At 37.9% G+C, this 23,807-nt stretch overlaps 1 protein-coding gene across 4 annotated transcripts in view; it reads left to right on the top strand.

The window, feature by feature from the left end:
• URI1 (URI1 prefoldin like chaperone) overlaps positions 1-23,807 on the top strand; it is a 125,149-nt gene that overhangs the window by 9,434 nt on the left and 91,908 nt on the right. Inside the window, exon 2 of one of the 4 annotated variants that reach the window (XM_042917597.1) lies at positions 7,806-7,962. In XM_042917597.1, coding sequence (XP_042773531.1) covers positions 7,942-7,962 — 21 coding nt within the window. In that variant the 5' untranslated portion in view covers positions 7,806-7,941. Of the gene's footprint in view, positions 1-7,802; positions 7,963-8,105; positions 8,528-23,807 lie in introns of those variants that run through there. The other 3 variants (XM_042917598.1, XM_042917596.1, XM_042917595.1) reach the window with 3 other exon arrangements.

Genomic DNA, 23,807 nt, shown 5'->3' with positions numbered 1-23,807 from the left:
TTTTTAAAAATTTCCCTTTCAGATTGTTCATTGCTAGTGTATAGAAATGTAACTGATGTTCGCGTGTTGATTTTGTATCCAGTGACTTTGTTGACTTTGTTGCTCTAAGCTATTTTTTGTGTGTAGATTCTTTATGGTTTTCTATATATAAAATCATATCATCTACTGAAAGAAATAATTTTTTTGTTCTCTTCCAATTTGGCTTCCTTTTATTTCTTTATCTTGTTTAATTGCTTTGGCTAGAACTTCCAATACTATGTTAAATAGAAGTGGTAAAAGCAAACATCTCTTTCTTGTTCCTGATCTTAGAGGAAAAACTTTGGCTTTTACCCTTGAGTATGTTACCTATGCGTTTTTCATATATGGCCTTTATAATGCTGAGGTTTCTTTCTATTACTAGTTTATTGGTTTTTTTAGTCATGAAAAGGTGTTGGGTTTTATCAAGTGCTATTTCTGCATCAATTTGGATTATCATGTGTTTTGTTTTCCTTTGTTCTATTAATGTGGTATATTACATTGGTTGATTTTCATATGGTGAAACAACTTTGTATTCCTGGGATAAATTCTGCATAGTCATGGTATATAATCTTTATAATATGCTGTTGAACTTGTGTGTTCATATTTTGTTGAGGATTTTTGCATTTATATTCATAAGGACTTTAGCCTATTGTTTTCCTTTTTTCCCCCAATATTTATTTATTTTGAGAGAGAGAGAGAGAGAGAGAGTGACGAGGGGGTGCAGAGAGAGAGGAAAGAGAGAATCCCAGGAGAGCCTGACATGGGGCTCTATCCCACAGATGATGGGGCTCTATCCCCAGATCATGACCTGAACTGAAACCAAGAGTAGAACACTTAACCCACTGAACCACCCAGGCACCCTTATAGTTTTCTTTCTTCCAGTGTCTTAGTGACCTCATAGAATGCATTCCTTCTTCAATGTTTTGGAAAAGTTTAAGCAGAATTGATGACTATTTTTTAAATGTTTTGTAGAATTCACCTTTGAAACCATTTGTTCTGTATTTTTCTTTGTTGGTAGGATTAATGATTCATTCTCCTTACTTGTTAATAGCCTTTTTATAATTTTCTATTTTTCCTTGAGTTAGTTTTGTTTGTATTTTTCTAGGAATTTTCCCATTTCATGTAGACTTATCCAATTTGTTGCATATAATTGTTCATAGTATTTCTGTAAAATAGCTAGTAATATCCTATTTTAATTTCTGGTTTTGAAAATTTGAGTCTCTCTTTTTCTTAATCTAGTAAAGGTTTGTCAATTTCATCGATATTTATCTGAGAATAAATTTTGGTTTCATTAATTTCCTCTGTTGTTTTTTATTCTCTGTTTCTCCCTCATGTAATCTTTGTTATTTCTTCCTTATGCTAGCTTTGGGTTGCTTGCTTTTCTTTCTAGTTCCTCAGTGTATACAGTTAGGTTATTGATATATTAGTTTGCTAGGGCCACCATAACAAAATACCATAGGCTTGGTGACTTAAACAGCAGACATTTATTTTTTCATAGTTCTGGAGGATATAAGTCCAAGATCAAGGTGTGACTAGGTTGGTTAACACTGAGGCCCCTCTCTTGGGCTAGCAAACGGCTGCCCTCTTGCTGCCCCTTCACATGGTCATCCCTGTGTGTGCACGTGTCCCTTGTGTCTCTACATACTCCCTGCTATTTTTTTAATGTTTAGTTTTGAGAGGGAGGGGAGGGGCAGAAAGAGAGAGAGAGACAGAGAATCTGAAGCAGGTTCCACACTGTCAGCGCAGAGCTGACACCTGTCTGTAACTCACCAACCAGAAGGTCATGATGTGAGCTAAAGTCAGATGCTTAACCGACTGAGCCACCAAGCTCTCTTCTAAATATCCCCTTCTTATAAGGACACCAGCCAGATTGGATTAGGGCCCACTCAGATGGCCCTTTTAATGTATTCATTTTAACATATTCACCTTTCAAAGCCCTGTCTGCAGACATAGTCACATTCTGAGGTACTAGGGGTTAGGACCTCTATGTGTGAATTTGAAGGGGTGACAGTTCAGCCCGTATCACCATTCTTTTACTTTCAATTCTTTTGTGTCTTTCAATCTAAAGTGAATTTCCTGTAAATAGCATGTAGATCAATCATTTAAAAAATCCATTCTACCAATCTTTGTTTTAATTGGACTGTTTAATCCATTTACATTTAAAGAAATTGTTGGTAAAGAAGGACTTAGTTCTGCCATTTTTGTGTGTGTGCTTTTTTTTGTTCAATTCCTACATTTTTTATTTATTAGATTATTTTATAGTGTATCGCTTTGATTCCCTTTTTTCCTTGTATGTATATATTTCAGTTATTGTAGTAGTAGTTCCCTTGTGAAATATAATTAACATTTTGAACTTGTAACATCCTAGTTTGAATAACACCAATTTAGTTTCAATAGTATACAAACACTGTGCTCCTATACAGTTTTGTCCTTCTCCCTTTATATTGTTATTGTCCCAGATCACATTCCTATACATCGTGTGCCCCTTAGCATAGATTTATAATTACTGTTTTATACATTTGCCTTTTAAATTGTAGTTGAAAATAGAGGAATTACAAACCAAACCTGCGGTAATACTGGTTTTTATATTTACCTGCATAGTCACTACTTTTTTTAATTTTTATCAAAAAAATTTTTTTTCTTAGTCACTACTTTTTTTTTTTTTTTTTTTTTTTTAATTTTTTTTTTCAACGTTTTTTATTTATTTTTGGGACAGAGAGAGACAGAGCATGAACGGGGGAGGGGCAGAGAGAGAGGGAGACACAGAATCGGAAACAGGCTCCAGGCTCCAAGCCATCAGCCCAGAGCCTGACGCGGGGCTCGAACTCACAGACCGCGAGATCGTGACCTGGCTGAAGTCGGACGCTTAACCGACTGCGCCACCCAGGCGCCCCCTCTTAGTCACTACTTTTATCAGTGTTCTCTATTTCTCATATGACTTTGAGTTCTTGTCTGGTGTTCTCTCATTTCAGTCCAATAGATTCACTTTAGCAATTCTTGTGAAGCAAGTCTACTAGTAATGAACTCCTTCAGTTTTTATTTATCTGGAAATGTTTTAATTTCTCCTTCATTCTTGATAGTTCATCTAAGAAAGAATTCTTCGTTGAGAGGTTGTTTTTTCCTTTTGGAACTGAATATGCCCTTTGGCCTCCATGATTTCTTTTTTCTTTTTTAAAACAGGAGGTGCTTTTTTTGTTTTTATTTTTTTGTTTTAGTAAAGAGCGAGACTATGAGCAGGGAGAGGGACAGAGGGAGAGAGAGACAATCTTAAGCAAGCTCCATGCTCAGTGTAGAGCCTGATGCAGAGCTCAGTCCCATGAGTCTGGGATCATGACCTGATCCCAACCAACTGAGCCACCCATGTGCCATGGCCTACGTGATTTCTGATTAGAAATCAGCTGTTAATCTTGCTGAGTATTCCTTGTATGTGACAAGTTACTTGTCACTTGTTGCTTCTAAGATTGTCTTTTTTTGTGTGTTTTGACAATTGGATTATAATGTGTCTCAGTTCTTTTTTTTTTTTAATTTTTTTTTTTAATGTTTATTTATTTTTGAGACAGAGAGAGACAGAGCATGAACCGGGGAGGGTCAGAGAGAGGGAGACACAGAATCTGAAACAGGCTCCAGGCTCTGAGCTGTCAGCACAGAGCCCGACGCGGGGCTCGAACTCACGACTGCGAGATCATGACCTGAGCCGAAGTTGGCCGCTTAACCGACTGAGCCACCCAGGCGCCCCATAATGTGTCTCAGTTCTACACATCTCTTTGAGTTTATCTTGCTTGAAGTTCCTTAGGCCTCTTGGATGTATGTATTCAAATCTTTCATCAAATTTAGGAAGTTTTCAGCCATTATTTTTTCAAAAATTTTTTGTCCCTTTCTGTCTCCTCCTGGAACTCCTCTTGTGCATACTGTTGGTATTCTCAGTAGTGTCCCCCAGGCTCATAGGCTCGGTTCATATCTCCTTTTTTTTTTTCTTTCTTTACCTGACTGAATAATTTTGAGTGCCTTATATTCAAAGTTTTTTGATATTTCTTCTGCCAGCTCAAATCCTTTTGGCTCCTGTAGTGAATTTATTATTTTATTTTTTATTTATTGTATTTTTCAGCTCTAGGGTTTCTATTTTGTTCCTTTTCATAATTTTGATCTCTTTTTTGCCATTCCCTATTTGTTCATAAATTTTTTTGTGTGGTTTCCTTTAGTTCTTTGTCTATGATTTCCTTCAGCTTATTAAGCATATTTAAGATAGTTGATTTAATGTCTTTGACTAATATTTCCAATGTCTGGGGTTCCTTAGGGATGGTTTCTAATTATTATTATTTTTTTTTCTGCGAATTGGCTTTACATACTTGTTTTTTGGTATGTTTTGTATTGTTTGTTGAGGACTGGACATTTTGAGTATTAGTATGTGAACTCTGGAAATCCGATTTTCCTGCTCCTCAGGGATTGCTGATTTTTGCTTGTTGAAGTTTGCTGTCATCTCTTTAGTGATTTTTCCAAACTATTTTTCAAAGTGTATTCCTTGGAACGTGTGGTCATTGAAGTTTTTATTCTGTTATCTCTACAGCCAGCCAGTGACTTGAAGATTTTCTTAAAAAAAAAAAAAAAAAAAAAAAAAGTCTGTCCCTTTAAATCTTCCAATAGATGCTGTCAGGGGAAATTGCTACAGTTCTAGAAGGCCTGTCTCTCAGGGAGCTGGTAGACTGACCGAAATGTTCTGGAGGACAAGGACCTTACTGCTCACACTGGCATCAGCCAACCACTCCAGGAATGGTGGCCGCTAATCCCACAGCTGCATGGTGGGGTGCGGGCTGAGGAATGGGGCATGGCAGCTGGTTCTCACCCCTCCCCACCCCTACCAACAGTTGGTGACCTTTTCCTTTATCATGCACTCTCCTGGTTTTTTAAAGTTCAAGTTCCAGAGTTTCAATATTGTTGACTCTGTGAGTGTTCCGTTTCCAACTGACAGTTGTTTTTGTTTGTTTGGTTTTTAGGGTTATTTATTTATTTTGAGAGAAAGAGAGAGGGAGAGAATGAAGGGGAGGAGCATAAAGAGAGGAAGAGAGAGGATCCTAAGGAGGCCCTGAGATGTCAGCGCCATCGCTGAGCCCCTCTTGGGGCTTGAACTCACGAACCATGAGATCAAGACTGAGGTGAAACCATGAGTTGGACACTCAACCGACCGAGCCACCCAGTGACTGCTCTGACAGTTGTTTTGATGAAGGGACTGATCCCTAGGGCCTTCACTCCACCATTTTGCCTCATGCCCTTCTGAATCCCTCCTTTTAAATTTTTGTTTTTTTCCATAACTCACTTTGAGTTTCTATTACTGGCATCTGAGAGATGGCAACAACTGTAGCAACTGCCATGCTTGGTGCTATGTATTTTTCAGACTTAAAGATGATTTCATCCCTTTCTTTGGAGGGGAGGCTGAAGTGTACAGAAAAACCATATACAACAAGGATTCGAGTGATCAGTGACAACCCTAAGGATAAGCAGATGAAGTACCAGGGGAACTTCATGGAAGGGATGATTTTTTGACCTTGGGGTAAAGGATGAACCTCCTATAGAATTAAAAGAACCTCATCTAAGGTCTTTGGCCCTCCGTTGACTCCAAGATCCACAGACAGTTCTGGTCCCTGCCTTGATCACCTCCTGCTTCTCATGCACAAGGGAGGGCCTGGTACATGGAAGGGGGTCAATAATTTTTGCTGAAATTTAACTTTGTTTTATTGAAGGTGTTTTGGGGTGGCTGATGTTCACCTGGATGAGTGATTATAATTTGAAGGATTTTAGATGGATAGAGGAAGTTTCCACCGTCAGCTTTTATACTTGTGTCACCATCATTCTTCAAGCCAACCCTGAGGCAGGTATAGCTCTAAGACTTGTTGTACAGGAGAATGAAACTCAGCAGGTTAAGGGTCTTGCCTAAGACTTGTCAGCAGGCAAGTGGCAGAGTTGGGACCATAGCTTGGGTCTGTCCGGGTTTTACAGTTCAAGTTCTTCTGCTGTTACTTCTGAGAGCTCTTAGGACTGAGTGAAGGAAGCAGCAAATGTTCATGGAATGTCAACCAAGTCCCTGTTTTCATGGAGCTGGTGTTCTACTGTGAAGAGATGGTAACTAGTATAGAAGCAGATAAAATTGGTAATCCTAAAAAGGGATAAGTGCTATGAAGAAAATTTAAAAAGTGAGGTGCTGGAGGATGCTTGGAGGAGAGGGGAGGGTCTTCTACAGACAGGATATCAGGGAAGCTTTTTTATTTGAATTGAGGCCTGAGTGATGCAAAGGAGTAGACCATGCAACAATCCAGCAGAAGTATTGCAGGCAGCAAGATCAGCCAGTGCCCAGACCCCAAGGCAGGAGAAGAGCGAAACCATTATGGTTGGTATGAGTGGCAAGGGGGCTTGCAAGGCAGTTAGAAAGGTGGGTCAGATATAATACAGAATTCTAGTAGGACATCTGGATTTTATTCTAGTTGCAGTGAGAATTCATGGAGGGCTCAAGCAGGGAGAGTGATATGATCTGGTTATTTTTAAAAGCTCCTTCAGGCTGCTGAGCTGAAAATAGATTGGGGGTATATGAATCAGAATCTTTGGCTGCTGGTGACATAAAATATGATGCAAACTGCCTTAATCCGTCAGAAAATTTACTGGCCTCTTTAACCAGAAGTGCAGAGGTAGTGTAGACTTCAGAGCTGGCTGATTCAGCCCTGAATCCAGTGCTGTGATATAGTCAAGAACTCAAGTTCTGTCTCTTGGCTCTGCTGACCACAGACTCAACTTCACTGTGAGGCTAAGAGGTGTCCGGGTGGTTTTACTAGAGCTGAAATACACAGGGCCATATGCCCTGTACTTCCCCACCAAGGGATGGATAGATTTTTTTTTTTTTTTTTTTTTTTTTTTTATGGAAACACTTCCAAAGAATGAGGGAGAACTTTTTCAGAAGCCTTCAGGAAATCTGTTTGTGAAGTATCACATGCCTTTTCTGGAATCAACTATTTACAGGGAAAATGCATCATGCCTTTAGACTGGAGCTGGGGTGGGTCAGCTTCCCAAAGGCACAGGAACTATGTGGGCTAGGGTAGACCATGTGAAGGAGGGGAGATAGACAAAGGGCAGCTGACAAAGTCCATTACAGGGGCAAGAGTGGAAGCAGGGAGGCCAGAGAAGAAGCTACTGAGGTAGGTGAGGATAGAGAGATGATGGTGGAGATAGAGGAGGTGGTATGAGAAACATTCCGATTCTGCCTCTTTCAGAGGTGTTGACGTTGAATATGCAGTGAGGAAAAGAGGAATTAACATATACCATTTGCCCAAGTTTTCCTTGCGTCTTTCTTTGAAGCAAATGGAAAAAGGGTGTATCTGGACTGGAGAGCTGGCCAAGAGAAAGGGAAGAGAAACTGCAAGAAGGCATACAAAGGTGTAAACGGCAGATACCCCTCAGCCTACTCCCATCTGTACAACGCTAAACAAACAGGATCCATCGCTACTGTTAAGAACTGGAGCAGAGGTGGTGCTTAGGGCATGGCCAGTTCCGGCTAGGAAGCATTAATTGGGTGCCTACTGTGTCCAGAGGCTGTAGGAGAAACAGAGCATAGTTCTGAAATAAGAGAAAAAGTGTGGGCTAAGTTATCCTTGAAAAAATCTCTTAAGTAGTCCAAACATAGCACTATATTAATATAAGCACAGTAATTAATACACACGCAAAACATAATTGCATATTTTAATTCATTAAACAGGCACAGGAAAGAGTCGAACTTGCTAAAATTAAATTATGTTCTTACACAGCAGCTTTGGTTCTTGAATTAAGCTTCCACCGCCAGATGCAGCGCTAAACGACTGGAAGACGAAGGGGACACAAGGCTCACCTCCAGGAGCACTCACTCAGCGTGGATCCCGGATAGAATGAAAGCTTCCAGAGGCTGCAATGCAGCGCAAACCTCGCGGGGTAAGCCCGCCTCAGCCGCGTCACTCCTGCACCACGTGACCCACTAGGGGGCGGGGCCAGGGGGGGCTCCGCGCGCGCTTCCCCGCGTGCCGCGCGGGGCGGAGCGAGGGGCGGAGCCTACGGGGGAGGCGCGGAGGAGGCGCGGCCGCCACAGGACGCCTGTCTCGGCCCGGCCACCGGACAGGCGCCTCCGGCTCTCACCGGCCCGCCTGCTGCTTCGAGCCCGCGGCGGCGGCGGCGGCGGGCGGCATGCGCGTGTGAAATGCGGCCGCGGGCAGCCGGGACGCGAGCAGCGGCCGCCGCGGCAGCGGAGAAGACAGGCGCGGCCTCCTCAGCGAGGGGCACGCAGTGCATGAGGGCGAGCACGCGGGTGCTGGGCAGCCGCCGGCCACGCCGCCTCCATAAACATTTGTTTAGGACTTGTTCGCCCCGCTGAGGTCCCGGCGCCTCCACCATGGAGGCCCCGGCCGACCCCGGGTCCCACGCCTCGGCCTCGGCCTCGTCCTCGGCCGCGGCGCCGCTGCGCGCCCCGGAGGTGGCGCGGCTCCGAGAGGAGCAGGAAAAGGTAACAGGCCGCGCTCCGGGCCCCGCGCTTCCGGCGGTGGTCTCGGGAGGCGCCCGCTCCCCGGCACATCCTCGGCGCCCGGCCCCCCCAGTCTGGGGCTGGGGCCCTCCTCGGGGTCCGCTTCCCCCGCTCGCCCCGGCGGCCCCCTCCTTCCCGCTGTGGGCCGCAGCCCTCTGGTCCCGGGTCCAGCTCGATCCTGACCCGGTACCGGGGAGGAGAACAGCCTCCAGGCTTGGAGAGAGAAAGTGTTGGGAGAAACTTTTGTCACGTGCTTTTGTTGTCTTTTGTCTGGAGCCCTTTGACCTTCAAGGGGAGGGAAGGGATGGGAAAGAGGGAGGTGACTATCCCTTTAAGTTGCGTATCAAAGTGAGTTTTTAGACCTAATACAGACAGCAGTGCGTGGGAATTTTTTGGTTTGGGGTACGCGGTCAATGGAGGGCTCACCTTATTATCTTCTTAAAAATCGTTGCTAAAATATATACACATTGTTGCTCCTTATCAGGTTGCACGCAGTGATGAACAACTTGGTTCAGTGTTGGTCAAAGTGGAACGCAATTTTTTTAAATTTTAACTTTAATCGTATAATAAGTTTTAATCTGCCAGTGTAGGGAAGAAAATTTTGCATTTCCTAGTGGGATTGTATATGAAGAAGTATGCCCGATTTAAGAAATACGGTGTTGTTTAATTTCAGTATTCTTTCCTTTGGATTTTGTAGCATTTCAGGTTGTCAGTGTCTCCAGAAAGTTTGAAATTCTTACTTTGAAAAGCAATATTTACTTAAAATGTCTTATGTCTTCTTGAGAGTATCATGGCTAAAAGGGTTAGGAAGTTGTTTCAAAAGTGTAAACAGTGGGAATCCCTAACTTTTTCTATTGAACATTCCTGTATGAAAGTAACTACTTGCATAGGTATACAAATATACTCAGTTCATCTAGATGAGGGGCTTTTCACAGAACCTAAAAAAAATCCTGGTTTGCTTGGAAACCACCTGTTAGGATGAACTGTGGGGATCTTTCCTACTTTGTTCTGGTTCTAAATTATTTTATACATTGAATTTCCTTTTCTGAGGGCCATTTTCTTCTTTTTTTGTGTGTGTGTGTTTTTTTAACATTTTTATTTATTTTTGAGAGAGAGAGAGAGAGACAGAGCACGATTGGGGGAGGGGCAGAGAGAGAGGGAGACACAGAATCTGAAGCAGGCTCCAGGCTCTGAGCTGTCAGCACAGAGCCCAACAGGGAGCCCAACACCCAACAAGGCACAGAGCCCAACTCACAGACCGTGAGATCATGACCTGGGCTGAAGTCGGACGCTCAACTGACTGAGCCACCCAGGAGCCCCATAGGGCCATTTTCTTCTAATGTCATGTACAACTGCTGGGTTTTAAACTTGGCTTTTTTTTTTTTTTTTTAAATCCAACAAGTATTGTGTTACTTAAATTATAAGACGTTAATAGATCATAATTTTTCCTTTTTGAAGAGAAAAAGAAGAAAAGACAGCCCTTCTTGAAATTAATTTGTTCATTTTTGGCAAAATTATTTCCATTTTTTGTTTTTTTAGGAAATTTGAAACAGACCCTCAGAAGATGGTGTTCCCATTGCCTTTAGTCTGGTCTATAGAGAAATTACTCTTGTCTCTTTCATAGTATAACACATGCATAATGCTCACTTGATATGTTTCCTTCCATTTGTCATTGTAAAGAGAGATCCTTAGTTTTATTCTAATGTTAGTGTGGCTGAAATACAAAGGATACATTTTGGGGTGCTCTGAACAGCTTTCTGGTATAGTATCTAGTTATATTTGAAAACTGTCTTTTCAGTTACAGGCCTGTAGGAATCTAAATAACTATTTTCAGTAGACATTGACTATGTTACCAAATTACTTTTCTGTATTATGTTAATGTTTTGGCAGTTAAAGTAAGCATGTGCATGTGTGTAATGCGTGTGTAAAATTCCCAGTTGATAAAGCCCTTCTGTAAATAGACTACACAGTATTTTACAGGACTTGCTTCAGTGAACAGTAGACCCATAATGCCACAAAATATCCTAGTTAGATAGCTATACTTCAATTATAGTTTAGTATAGGAAAACTGTATATAGTAAATATTCAGTTATTTTGTGAGGGACTTTATTTAGGCTTTAAGACCAACCCAGTTAACTTAGTAAAATAGAAGTGTTTTGACATTCTTGGAATGAAAAAGGGAAGAATGTCATTGTAGCTTTATATTTGTGTGGCACTTAGTACTTTTTTTTTTTTTTTATCGTTTATTTATTTTTGAGACAGAGAGAGACAGAGCATGAATGGGGGAGGGTCAGAGAGAGGGAGACACAGAATTGAAACAGGCTCCGGGCTCTGAGCTGTCAGCACAGGGGCCCGATGCGGGGCTCAAACTCACGGACCGCGAGATCGTGACCTGAGCCGAAGTCGGCGCTCAACCGGCTGAGCCACCCAGGCGCCCCTTTTTTTTTTTTTTTTTTTTTTTAATATAAATCCAGTTAAATGTGCTTTAGGACTTGGGTTTTTGCAGTGGTTTTCCCAGTGTGACAGAGAATTAACATCTGAAGAAAATGACTTGATTTTTTTTTTTTTTTTTTTTTGGTACCTAGCTAGTAGGCTCTAGATGCAGAGGAGAGAAATTAATTCATTACATACAAGGATACTTTAGGCTTAGGGCCTTATTTTCACTGGGAGCCTTGGTTGAGAAGACTGTTAGGTAATATGGCTTAAATGTTGCTCGTCAGGTTTTTTTTTTTTTTAATTAAAAAAATTTTTTTAATGTTAATTTTTGAGAGAGCAAGCGAGCACGAGTGGGGAAGGGGCAGAGAGTGACGGACTCACAGAATCCGAAGCAGGCTCCAGACTGAGCTGTCAGCACAGAGCCCAATGTGGGGCTTTGAACCCATGAACCCTGAGAACATGACCTGAGCAGAAGTTGGTCGTTTTTAACTGATTGAGCCACTCAGCTGCCCCCAAGTTATTTTTAAATTCAGCTGAGAAGTGTAACTCTCTCTCTGTTTTCCCCTCATTTATACTTTGGAACACTGAGTAACAACGACAAAATTAGTGACTAAGGAAAAAAAACAAAGGTGGGGGATGCGTAAATGAGCCCCAGTAAATGACAACATCTGTAATAAATGGACAGGATCAAATATTTGAACATTGTTTTCATTTATAGCATCAATGCTGAAACACTTTCAAAAACATTTAAAAATTAAAAAAAAATCTTTTTATTTATTTTTGGGAGAGAGAAACAGAATGCAAGCAGGGCTCGGGGGTGGGGGGGTGCAAAGAGAGGGAGACACAGAATCCAAAGCATGATCCAGGCTCCGAACTGTTGGCACAGAGCCTGATGAAGGGTTGGAACCCACAAACTGAGATCATGACCTGAGCCGAAGTTGGACGCTTAGCTGACTGAGCCGGCCAGGCCCCCCAAAAACATTTTTTTAAAGTTAAAACCTGTTAAAACTTTGATTTAGCCAAAAAAGATGCATACAGAAAGGTCCCCTGCAGCTTTGTTTATAATAATGAAAAAACTAAAAATCCAACATTAGGGGATTGATTAAATAAATCATGATACGTATGATGAGCTTTTATGCAGGCATTAAAGATTATAGAGCAGTATGAATAGTGTGGTTATAGTTATGTTTATATATAAGTATTCACAGTTTATATAGGGAAACACCATTAAATGTTTTAAAAACAATTTCATTTCTTATTTTAGCTAAAAGTGAATGAAATTGGTTGAGATTTTAGCGCTTTGAATAAAGGCTGTTGATAAAACTTACTTTAATTGCAATGAAAACTAGGATGTTGTATCTTTAACTGCTGAATACTTTTCTGGGCCTGAAAAGTAACTCTTGGCTTGTTTGAACACCGGTTCATATGGTTATTTCTTGGTTATTTCAGAGTTGATAGATATAATTTATTCAACATCTATTCCCAGTTGATTTCCTTTTTTCATTTTTCCTTGGAGGTTTTAGTCTTAATTCTCTGTCAAAAGATTACAGGGACAAGAAAGAACTTCGCTCATCTTTTTTTTTTTCTTCTTCTTTTTCTTTTCTTTCTTTCTTTCTCTTTTTTTTTTTTTTTTTTTTTACCAATGTTAGTAAAATATTTGGTGGAAAAATGTGAGCTACTTAGGAGCTTCTCTAGACTGACCTATGCCATAAAAGTTCTGATTCAGGACTGTAGTGGGCTGTTTTTGTAGGGAACTTTCCTCATACTCAGATCTTCTTAAATCTGGTTCTGTCTTAGAATTGCATTATGTTGAAATTTTGGTTTCTTTGCTAAGGTGATATTTCCACAATATCTGCATTTTATATTTCCAGATCTTATTATCTTTTATTAGCATAATTCCTGAGATTTTATTGTAATGTGAAAAAAGTGGTATATAGTATTATTTTCATAGGTTTATTTGCTGGATAATAGTAACTTTGGAAAATTGATGAGAATAATATTTATTATTTTGCTATAATTACTGCTGAGTGGCTCATATAATTGTCAATTGGAGTTTGGAATAATTTATTCTTTTCTGATATAAAACCTGGGTTATTAAATGCATTAACACTAAATATCTCAAATTCTTCATAAAGTGGAACAACTAATTTAACTTAATGGAGGGTTTTCGTATTTCTTATGATAAACAACTGCATATAGTTTAAGAAACTGTCAGTCATGTACCTCATACAACAGCTGTTCTCTCCACGCCCAGAATCCAAGCATATATTTTTTCAACAAATACTGAGCACTTCTACATGCCAGGCATATATCCTCCACATGGGAGACAAGTACCTACTATATGCCATCTTCTGCTGAGGACACAGTAAGAAACAAAAATAATGTCCTTGCTTTCATGGAGATTACATTCTAGGCATGGAAGAGGCCCATTTAAAATGTCAGATGGTTTGTGATAGGTAAGGCTAGATAGAAGAAGAAAGTTTTGGTAAGGGAGGGTATTTTGGAGAGGAGTTTCTAGTCAGGGACAGTCAGCTCAGAATGAGTCCAGGTGAGTTGTAAGGATTTTGGTTTTTATTTTTGTGAGATGAGAAGCCATTGGAATGCATTTTGAGAATCGTACTGATCTTAAATTATAAGCATCTGTTTCTCATGTGTGAAGAAAGGGTGCGATAATGGGATTGTGGGGTTGTATTATATATAATATAAAATAAATTCTTTGTGTGCTAGGCGTTGTGAAAGATGTTACAAATTTGATATTAGAATCTTCATGGACTCTCTTAATTTTTCAGGTCAACGATTTCGGTTGTTTGTACAGTTTTTGCCCTGAACTTTCTAGTGGGGTATTGGTCTTCAGTTCTACTTATAATACTTGTTTTCTAAAGTGGTGATACCAATTTACATTCCTTGTCAGCAGCAGGTGAAAGTTCCAGCTGTTGCACATCCTCATCACCACTTGGTACTGTTTGTCTTTTTCATATTTGCTAGCCATTCATATTTGCTAACCGTTGATCACTTTTTCAAATATTTTTTGGCTACATGCTTTTCTGTTTATTTTTGGTAAAATACCTGCTATCTCTTGTCCATTTTCAGTTGGGATGTGTGCCATATTTTAATTGATTCATAGCGGTTCTTTATGTACTTTTGATATGAGTGCTTTTTAGGAAAGTTTTGTAAATTTCTTCTCTAGTCTGTGCTTGACTAATACTTTATACTGGTGTCCTTTGATGAAGAGAAGAAATTCTCAACTTTATTTATTTATTTTAATACAATTTATTGTCAAATTGGCTCACATACAGTGTGTACAGCGTGCTCTTGGTTTGGGGGTAGATTCCCGTGGTTCATCGCTTACATACAACACCCAGTGCTGGAAATTCTCAATGTTAAAAAAATGTTTATTTATTTATTTTTTGAGAGAGAGTGCTTGCACGCTCCAGCAGGGGAGGGGCAGAGACAGGGTGAGAGAATCCCAAGTAGGCTCTGTGCTGTCAGCATAGAGCCCCAAGTGGGGCTCGATCTCACGAACCATGAGATCATGACCTGAGCTGAAATCAAAGTCAGATGCTTAACCAACTGAGCCACCCAGGTGCCCCAGAAATTCTCGGTTTTAACAATCCTTTATTTTTATTTTATTTTTTTTCAAAGCTCTTTATTTATTTTGAGAGAGTTTGTGGGGGAGAGGCAGAGGGAGTGGAGGAGAGAATCCCAAGCGGGCTCCACATTGCCAGTGCATAGCCCTATTGTGACCTCAGCCAAAAGACAACTTTGGTTTTAGTCTTTTGATAGTTATTAATAAACATTATGAAACAGTATTTCAGGAGGGGAAACTTTTTTTTCATTATATTAGACCTGTCCAGATTGGAGTACAAGACAAGAATAGTTCCAAAACACTGGTGGGGAAAGGGCAGAGAATGTGCAGAGTCTATGTTTGACCATAACTGATTGGTTTTGTCTTCTCGTCTAATGTTTTTAGTATGGATTTAAAAATCTTTTAGCTTGTATCATTCTTTCCTTCGTATCCAGATTGGTGAATTAGTCTGCCTGATGGCAGTTTTTTCTTTTTTAAGCTACGACTGTTTATTTTGAAAAATTGTAAAAACAACAGGAAGGTTGAGAGAATAGAGTCATTAGTAATATTTTGTACCATTTGATTTTTCTTTCTGTGCCTTTTTTTTTTCTTGTTAAACCATTTGAAAATAAATTGCAGACATCATCACGCCCCTAGTACTTAAGCACATATTCTTTCAGAACAGGGTCATTTTCCTACATAAATATAGTATCTTATTTTCACACCCAAGAAATGAACGTTGACATACAATATTATTTAACATACTCACATTTCCTTAGTTTTTCTAAAAATGTTTTTTATAACTCTTTTTCCATCCAAGATTCAATCAAAGATTGCATTTGGCTGTTTTTATCTCTTTAGTTTCCTTCTACAGCAATCTCCTTGCTTTTGTCTTTATGAAATTGGTGTTTTTGAAGAGTTGATGACAGTTTTCTCATAGAATGGCCCACAATTTGGAGATGTGCAATGAATATAATCATGAAAACACAACATTAAGCATTTTTGGTTGGATACTACATAGATGATAACTTCTCACTGCATCACAGCGGGAGACACGTGATGTTACTTTATCCCATTGTAGGTGTTGCTGATTACTTAAGGTGGCATCTACTAGATCTTTCTACTATAAAACTACCTGTTCCCTGTGTAAGAAATAAGTGCTTTAATGGTAGTAATGCTTGAAGACTAAATATCCTGTTCCCTCACAGCCCTTTACCATGGATGATCCTTGCGTGAATCAGTTACTATATTAATGTTAGCAGATTGGTGATTTTCTAACTATATAGCTGGCATTTTTCTGTAAAGAAGAGAGCCCTTCCCCCCTTTTAGCATTACTATAAACTTTTGTGTGTTTTTTTTAAATGTTTGTGATAATTTGTCATTATTCCTTCTGATGCTTAAATTGTCCTAGTTTGTCCAGTGGAAGCCCCTTTCAGCCAGTTCCTGCATCCCTTTGGCATGTTCCATAATTCCTTGGTCATTCATTACCCTGCTTTTGGGCACAAGGTATTCCAGGCTTACCTTGTAGTTTTCTTGCCTTAGTCCTGAAATTGACTATTTCTTCAAAGAACCTTATTTCTTTTTAATGGGAAATGCTTAGAAACCAATCAAGATCAGGGCCCCAGTAGTACTCATCATACTGGGATATTATTTCATCAGGGCTTTTCAGTGGACAGTGCTAAGGAAATACATTAACCTTTAGTATGCCAGGAAAAATAGTCATCATCTTTTGCATGTCCCAGGTCCAACAGATCCTTTTAACTTTTTATTTCTTGAAGTAATTTTCACAAATGATATATAGAAGTAAGAGTAAGGGATAGTGAATAACAATTTTACTACATTTTTTTAAATTTTAGCTAAAGAGAGAGAGAATGCGAGAGAAGGGCAGAGGGAGAGAGAGAGAGAGAGAGAGAGAGAGAGAGAGAATCTTAAGCAAGCTTCATGCTCAGCTCAGTGTGGAGCCCAACGAGGGGCTCGATCTCATGAACCACGAAATCATGACCTGAGCCAAAATCCAGAATCAGACACTCAACCAGCTGAGCTGCCTAGGTGTCAAATACTACTAGATAGTTTAATAAGAGTTTAAACATTGTGGTTCTTTTTGTATTAAATAAGTTTTGGTATACAGAGATCATAAGAGATTTAAGAATAGTGCCACATGTCCTTTTAGAAAGGTAGGATAGTCCAGGTTCTTGCTGCCTGCTATATTAAGTGATGAAATTCTTGTTGAATGACAAGAACTGGATGGGAATGCTCTATTTTCTTTGTGTTCTTGGAAGTGTATCATTGTTCATTCATTGATCCTCCCCCCTCTTATTCAAGTCAGTCATCCTTTATTCATCATCCTCTATATTTAAATATGTATAATTCTCTTTCCAGTTTGCATGGTCTGTTCTAGGACTTACAGAGACACAAAAATGAGCCATTACATAATCCTTGCTTTCAAATTTTATTTCCAGTGCTGTCAATGCCTTCCCCTGCCCCCCTGTCCCCCTACCTTCCTGGTCCCCCTACCCAAGTCTCTGACCTCAAGAAGCTTTAAAAACTTGGAGTGAAAAAATTTACTGACCTTTTATTCTGGCAGTCTTACTTATTGTGATGAAATATATATATAATAAAATTTTCCATTTTAACCATTTTAAATGTACATTTCCATGGCATTAATTACAATTACTGTTAATGCAACCATCACCACTATTTGCAAAACTTTGTCAACACCCCAAACAGAAAATCTGTAACTATTAAGCAATAACTCATTCTCCCCCTCTCTTGAGCCCCTAGTTACCTCTAAGCTACTTCCTGCCTATATGAATTTACCAATTCTAGTATTTCATAGAAGTGGAATCATATGTCCTTTGTCCTTTGGTGTCCTTTGGTGACTGGCTTATTTCATGTAGCATGTTTTCACAGTTCATCCATGTTATGGTGTGTATTACAACCTCATTTCTGTTTAAGACTGAATAATATTCCATTGTACATATATACACAACATTTTGTTTATTTGTTCTGTTGATGAAATATGGATTGTTTCTACTGTTTTGCTATTGTGAGTAACGTTGCTGTGAACATTGGTGTACAAGTATCTGAGTTCTTGTTTTCAGTTCTTTATGGTGTATACCTAGGAGTGGAATTGCTGAGTCATATGGTAATTCTGTGTTTAACTTTTTGAGGAACTGCCAAACTGTTTTTCATAGCATTTGCAAAATTTTACATCAGCAATGCATGAGGTTCCCTATTTTTCCACATCCTTGCCAACACTTATTTTCCATTGTTTTTGATGATAGCTATCCTAATAGGTGTTGAGATATCTCATTGTGGTTTTGATTTGCATTTCTCTAATAACTAAGGATGCTGAGCATCTTTCCACGTGTTTATTAACCATTTGTATGTCTTCTTTGGAAGAATGTCTATTCAAGCCCTTTGCCCCTTTTCACGTTGCATTATCTTTTTGTTGTGTTGTAGTTCTTTATTCTAGGTATTAAATCCTTATGAGCTATATCATTTGCAAATATTTTCTCCCATTCTATAGGTTGCCATTTCAATTTCTTGATAATGTTCTTCGTATGACAGTTTTTAATTTTGATAAAGTCCAGTTTATCTTTTTTTTCTTTTGTTGCTCATGCTTTTAGTGTCATATTTAAGAACACATTGCCAAATCCAAGGCCATGAAGATTTATAGCTGCTTGCTTCTAAGAGTTCTGTGGTTTTAGCTCTTATATTTATATCTTTGACCCATTTTGATTTAATTTTGTATGTTGCCCATTGACTGTTGAGTTTGAGAAAATTTAGGATGTTGTTATCTGAAGGTTCATAATCTAAGATTTAATTTATATTATAATTTTCACTATCATTTGTGTACAGTTGTGCAAATAGGGTGGCCACTAACCACATGTAGATGTTAAAGTTTAAAATTCAAATTAATTAAAGTTAAATGAAATTTAAAAATTAAGTTTGTTAGGCGGATTGGCCACATTTCAGGCGCTCAGTAGCCACACATGGTTGCATTGGACAGTGCTGATTTTGAAGCTTTCCATCATCAAAGAAAATTCTACTGGACTGTGCTAGTCAAGAGAGCTACTATTTTTAAAATTTGTATTCTAATTTGTTTAATAATTGTGAAATGTCTTCCTGTGTCATCTTCTTCTCCTTGCCATTATTGGCAGAAAATGAAAATTTCTGAATTGTCAACTATTTTCAAAACCAAAAAACAGACTACAAAGGTAGTATCTCTAGTCTTTTATACCTTTTTAAAAAGATGATGCAGTACTTTGGACAATACAATAGGCAAAGTGAAGGATGGTTTTTCACTGTTGATTACAGTATCCTTCTAGGTGATTTCATCATTTTTTTCATTTTTTATTATATAGTTCTTTTTCTTAAAGCATAGTTAGGAATTATAATCATGAAGTACAATTACTAGGGTGATGAAATAACAAGACGTAGGGAAAATACAATCAGTAGGATCCCATAATGTATCTTAGACTTATAAAAAGGTTTGCTGTACTCGTATAATAATTATAAGATAAAATGAGTTGCATTCTTTTTGTTTTACTAAGCGTATTTTCTCTATTTTTTGCAAAACCTCTAAAGTCATGGAATGTCAATCTTTGCAAATAATTAGAATTACTTAAAAAAAAAGAATTGTTCAGTGGATCCTGATGCTTTCCATTCAGATCCATTACCACAGGGTTCTTCAACTTTCTGCAAAATCTATATTTGAATCTCCCTTCTTCCGCAGTAAAAACCTTGGTCCTCAACAACGTCTGCATTTATTCATTTGCTCTGTTCTACAATATACACAAAACAGTTTTTAGAACTGCTACATTAATACCACTGCCAACAGCAAACCTATGAAGTGAAGTTCAGGATTTCTTTGCAGTTCCATTTGTTCTTATAGAATTAACCACGTTGGCATGTAGAGTTAGGATACTGATCTCAAAGGTGCTTGAATTACTACTGCTTTTGCTGTGCAGTTATCTCTTGGATTTGATGTACAGTTTCTATCTGTATTGAATTTTAGTGTTTGCTTTTTTATCAGTTTGATTTAATTTTGTTTTATGAATACATAAAACATCTACGTGGTTTAAAATCACCACTGTATCGAAAGGTGTACTGAAGTAATTAATTCTGTTCTTCTACCTATCCCAATTGATAATCATTTTCAATAATTTTTAGTTTATCCTCACTGTGTTTCTTCTTTGAAAGTAAATTTTAAAATATACTCTTATCTCCCTTCCCATCTTTCTACATACAATATAGCATGTTATATTTTACCCCTTGTTTTTCTCATTAAATTTATACCTAGGAATTACTCGCGTTCATAGAGATCTTCCTCATCATATTTTATGGTTCATTGTGTGGGCATAATATCCGGTATTCAGCTGGTATCTTTTTGATGGACATTTGGTGGTTTTCAGTCTCTTGATAATGCAAAAATGTTTCAGTGGATCACTCTACATATGTTGTTTCTCATTTGTGAAATGATTTCGTATGAATTCCTAGAGGTGTAATTGGGTCAGAGGATAAATTGGTTTAGCTTTATAAACTATACTTCTATGCTAATCAGTTTAACTTAAAATATGAAGTAAATAGAGGTAAGAGGACTAGCAGAATAAGATGTTCAAAAGCTAGAGAACAGTGTGCTTAGTTTCTGGTGATCTCCACTGCCATTTTCAAGGTAATGGTTTCTTACCTGGAGGCAGTAATTCCTCGCTGGTCTTGGTGACTCCACTCTTGCTCCACTTCTACTTGTTTTTGAGAGCTGTCTTTTTTTTTTTTTTTTTAAACAATGTAAATAGAATTTTGTCATTTTATCATTGTAAGTCCGATTGTACTTAGAGTAAAATCCAGGGTCAGTAAAATGTGATTTGAGACCTTTGTATTGTCTGATGTTTTTAGGTTCATTTCTAGCTACTCCTCACATACTTACTGTACTTTAAGATGATGACCTGAGTTTTGGGGGGCAGAATACCCTAAATATGTTTTTAAAATAATACTGTGTTTCTTTTAAAGAAATCCTAATACAATATAGCAAAAAACAAACAAAAATCCTGTTTAATCTATGGATTTGACCATTGTTCCTAAGCCTTTGATTTCTTTATTTTATGAATCGAGTAATATTAAAGTAATTGCAAATTGATGCTTTTTTCTAGGAACAAAAATACAAGACTGAGTTTTGTGCCAGACACTGTACTAGAAACTGGGATACATAGGGTATTTTTTTCTGCCCTCGAGGGACTTATAAATCTGTAGGGAAATGTGTTAAAACATAATACAATGTAATAATTTTCTCTAATTCTTTGCTCTTCATTTGCTTCGCAAGCTACTAGAAGCTAGCCTCTATCTTTTCATTGAAATTACTCTAGCTAAAGTTACTGTATTTCACTTGCCAAACTCAGTGAACCCTTTCTGAGTTCTGGCCATACTTGACCTCTGTGCTTTACTGGAAACTTTAATTGCTTCCTGGTAAACTATTGAAACTGTGTACCCTAGGAACTTTTGTGATTTTGCTTTTTTTGGGTCTTCATTACTACTTTGTCTCTAGTTTCTTCATCTGATCCTTAAACATCCTGTACTTTTCATTTTTGGCTGTCCTCTCTTTTTACTCCACCTGTCCTCTCTCATATAGTTCTGTATGCCTTCTCTTGTCCAGACCTGTTGCCTTTTGGGCAGCTTCCCTTGAATGGCCCACAAACTGCTCAATCTTATTTGCTAAAATTGAATCGATCTCCTTTGTCCCTAATCTACATGTACATCTTCATCCTAGTTCTCAGAAACCCTATTTAAACCAGAGCCTTTTTAGCCTGCCCCGATCCATCTCTTTAATACTATGAATTTACTAAGATCTTGTCAATTCTTTGTGTGTGATAACTTGTATCTTAAGGGTCCATTAGCATATCTTAATTAGGCTCTTATTTGAAAAGTAATGTCACATTTTCCAGTTAAAGGTTACTATTTTTGCTATTTTCAGTCTTTTTTTTAGCCTTCTGATGTTACCTAATGCTTTTATTTTTGAAGTTCTAATCTGTGAGCAAAATATTTCTCTTTCTCGTTATTTCTCATGCCTTTAGTTTTGAAGTTCTAGTCTGTAAACATAACTATTTCTCTTTTAAACTCTATTAGCTTTATTTTAGTTTCCTTTTAGTTATTATCTTAGAGATTATAATATGTAACATTTACTAACTGTAGTCTACTTTAAATTAGTAGGAAATTGTTCATTCATCTTCTGAAATTTTGTCACTTATGAAATTATTCAAATAATTTTTTGATAGGTTAATTTCATTAACCCTCTCTCATTTGTGCTATTATCACATTTACCTCTACATATGTTTTTATGCTCTAAAATGTTAGGATTATGGTTTTAAACATTGTTTTTCATTTTTATTTAACTCTAAGCTGGTAAGTTCTCCCCCACCCCTGACACTTTTAAGATGCCATCACATTATCTTTTGATTTTCTTTCTTCATTTCTGTTAGTCTTCTGTCAGTCTTAATTGTTTTCTTCTCTGAAGAATTTGTGTATATTTTTCCCCTTATCTACTTCAGGATTTTTCTCCTCATCTTTTTTCTGTCCTTTGCTCTGTATGCCAATTTGGATACCTTCTGTTGAGCTGTATTCCTGTTCACTAATTCTCTGTTGTTATGTATCTAGTCTGCTAGTAAACCCATCTACCAAATGCCTAGTGACAGTTATTCTGTTTTTTATTTACGTAACTTGTGTTTTCACATTATGTGGATTCTAGGCATCTAGAATTGATGTCTCCAACCTTCACTCTATTTTCATGAGTATGTTTATCATAAAGTGTCTTAATAACTGCAATATGTAAATCAAATGAGAGTCTGTTACCATTGTTTATTTTTGCTCTTGGTTTCTTATCAGCTGCTCCTGTTTTCGTAGGCTGCCTTGTAATTTTTGATTGGATGACAGACATTGTAGAAAAGTTGTAGGGACTGTAGATGATGTTATCTTTTCAAACATTATTAGTAAGTTTTCTTTTAGCAGCCAGTTGAAATTCTTTTGGTCTGTTTGAATTTTGCTCTTATTCCTAGCATGTAACACTTATTTCTAAGGCATAGCTCTAATTCCATACAGAGTATGTCTCCTTCATAAGTTATGTGATCATATATATGTAATTCTGTTTCTCTTCTATTTCATTTCATTGGGTCATTTGCCTATACTGGCATGAATACCACATTTTCTGGCTAGGTCTTGATACCTAGTGGTAAATTCCTCTAGCTTTGTCTTCAAAATTGCCTATACTGTTCTTGAACCACAGCTTTATTTTTTTTCAAGTTTGTTTATTTTGAGAGAGAAAGAGAGAGAGAGAGAGAGAGAGAGAGCATGTGTGGGGGATGGACAGAGAGAGACAGAGAGGGAGAGAGATGGAGAGAGAGAAAGAGAGAATACCAAGCAGGCTCTACACTCTCCGTGCAGAGCCTGACATGGGACTTGAGCTCATGAACTGTCAGATCACTAACTGAGCTGAAATCAAGTTGGATGCTTAAGTGAGCCACCCAGGTGCCCTGAGCCTTTGCTTTGTTATGAATATTTTAAAATCTTCTTTTTAATACAGAGTAACCTGCCTAGGGTTTTGCTTGGAGTGCACTGTATCTAAATATTAATTGGGGGACTATCAACATTATTGCGCTGTTTTCTAACCCATGAACATGTTATATCTTTGTTTACTTAGTTCTTCTCTAACTTAGTATTGTCTTTTTTTAGTATCTAAATCTTGAATGTATTTTAGATTATCCCTTGATATTCGTTATTTTTAATTGCATTTTATGATTTATTTGGTGTTCGTGTTTTACTGGTATATAGTCTCATACTTGATTTTTGTATATTGACTGTTAAATGTATATTCTGATACTATATGTGTAATATGTACAGGCATGTGCATGTTATCTGAATAATAGCACTTTATTCTCTTTAGTTGTTCAGGCTTTTATTTTTTGCCTTTTGAATGATCTGTAGCACCTTTAATATAGTGTTGATTAAAAGTAGTGTTAGTAGGCTTTCTTATCTAGTTCTGTATATCAGGGGAACAGCTTTAAATATTTTATCATTATAAATGATGTTTACTGTAGGCTTTTTGTAGATAATCTTTATGAAAATAAGGAAGTGTTCTCCTGTTCCTACTTTGCTCCTTTTATCATGAATAGGTGTTGAATTTTATCACATGCTTTTTTTGTGTTTTGAGATGTTAATGTGGTGAGTTAGTTTGATTTTTTAAAAATATTGAAACACCATTGCATTCCTGGA

The sequence above is a fragment of the Panthera leo genome, chromosome E2 (genome assembly GCF_018350215.1).
Source record: "Panthera leo isolate Ple1 chromosome E2, P.leo_Ple1_pat1.1, whole genome shotgun sequence".
Taxonomy (NCBI): Eukaryota; Metazoa; Chordata; class Mammalia; order Carnivora; family Felidae; genus Panthera; species Panthera leo.
Note: the sequence above shows the minus strand (reverse complement) of the source record. Positions and strands in the feature narration are given on the sequence as shown.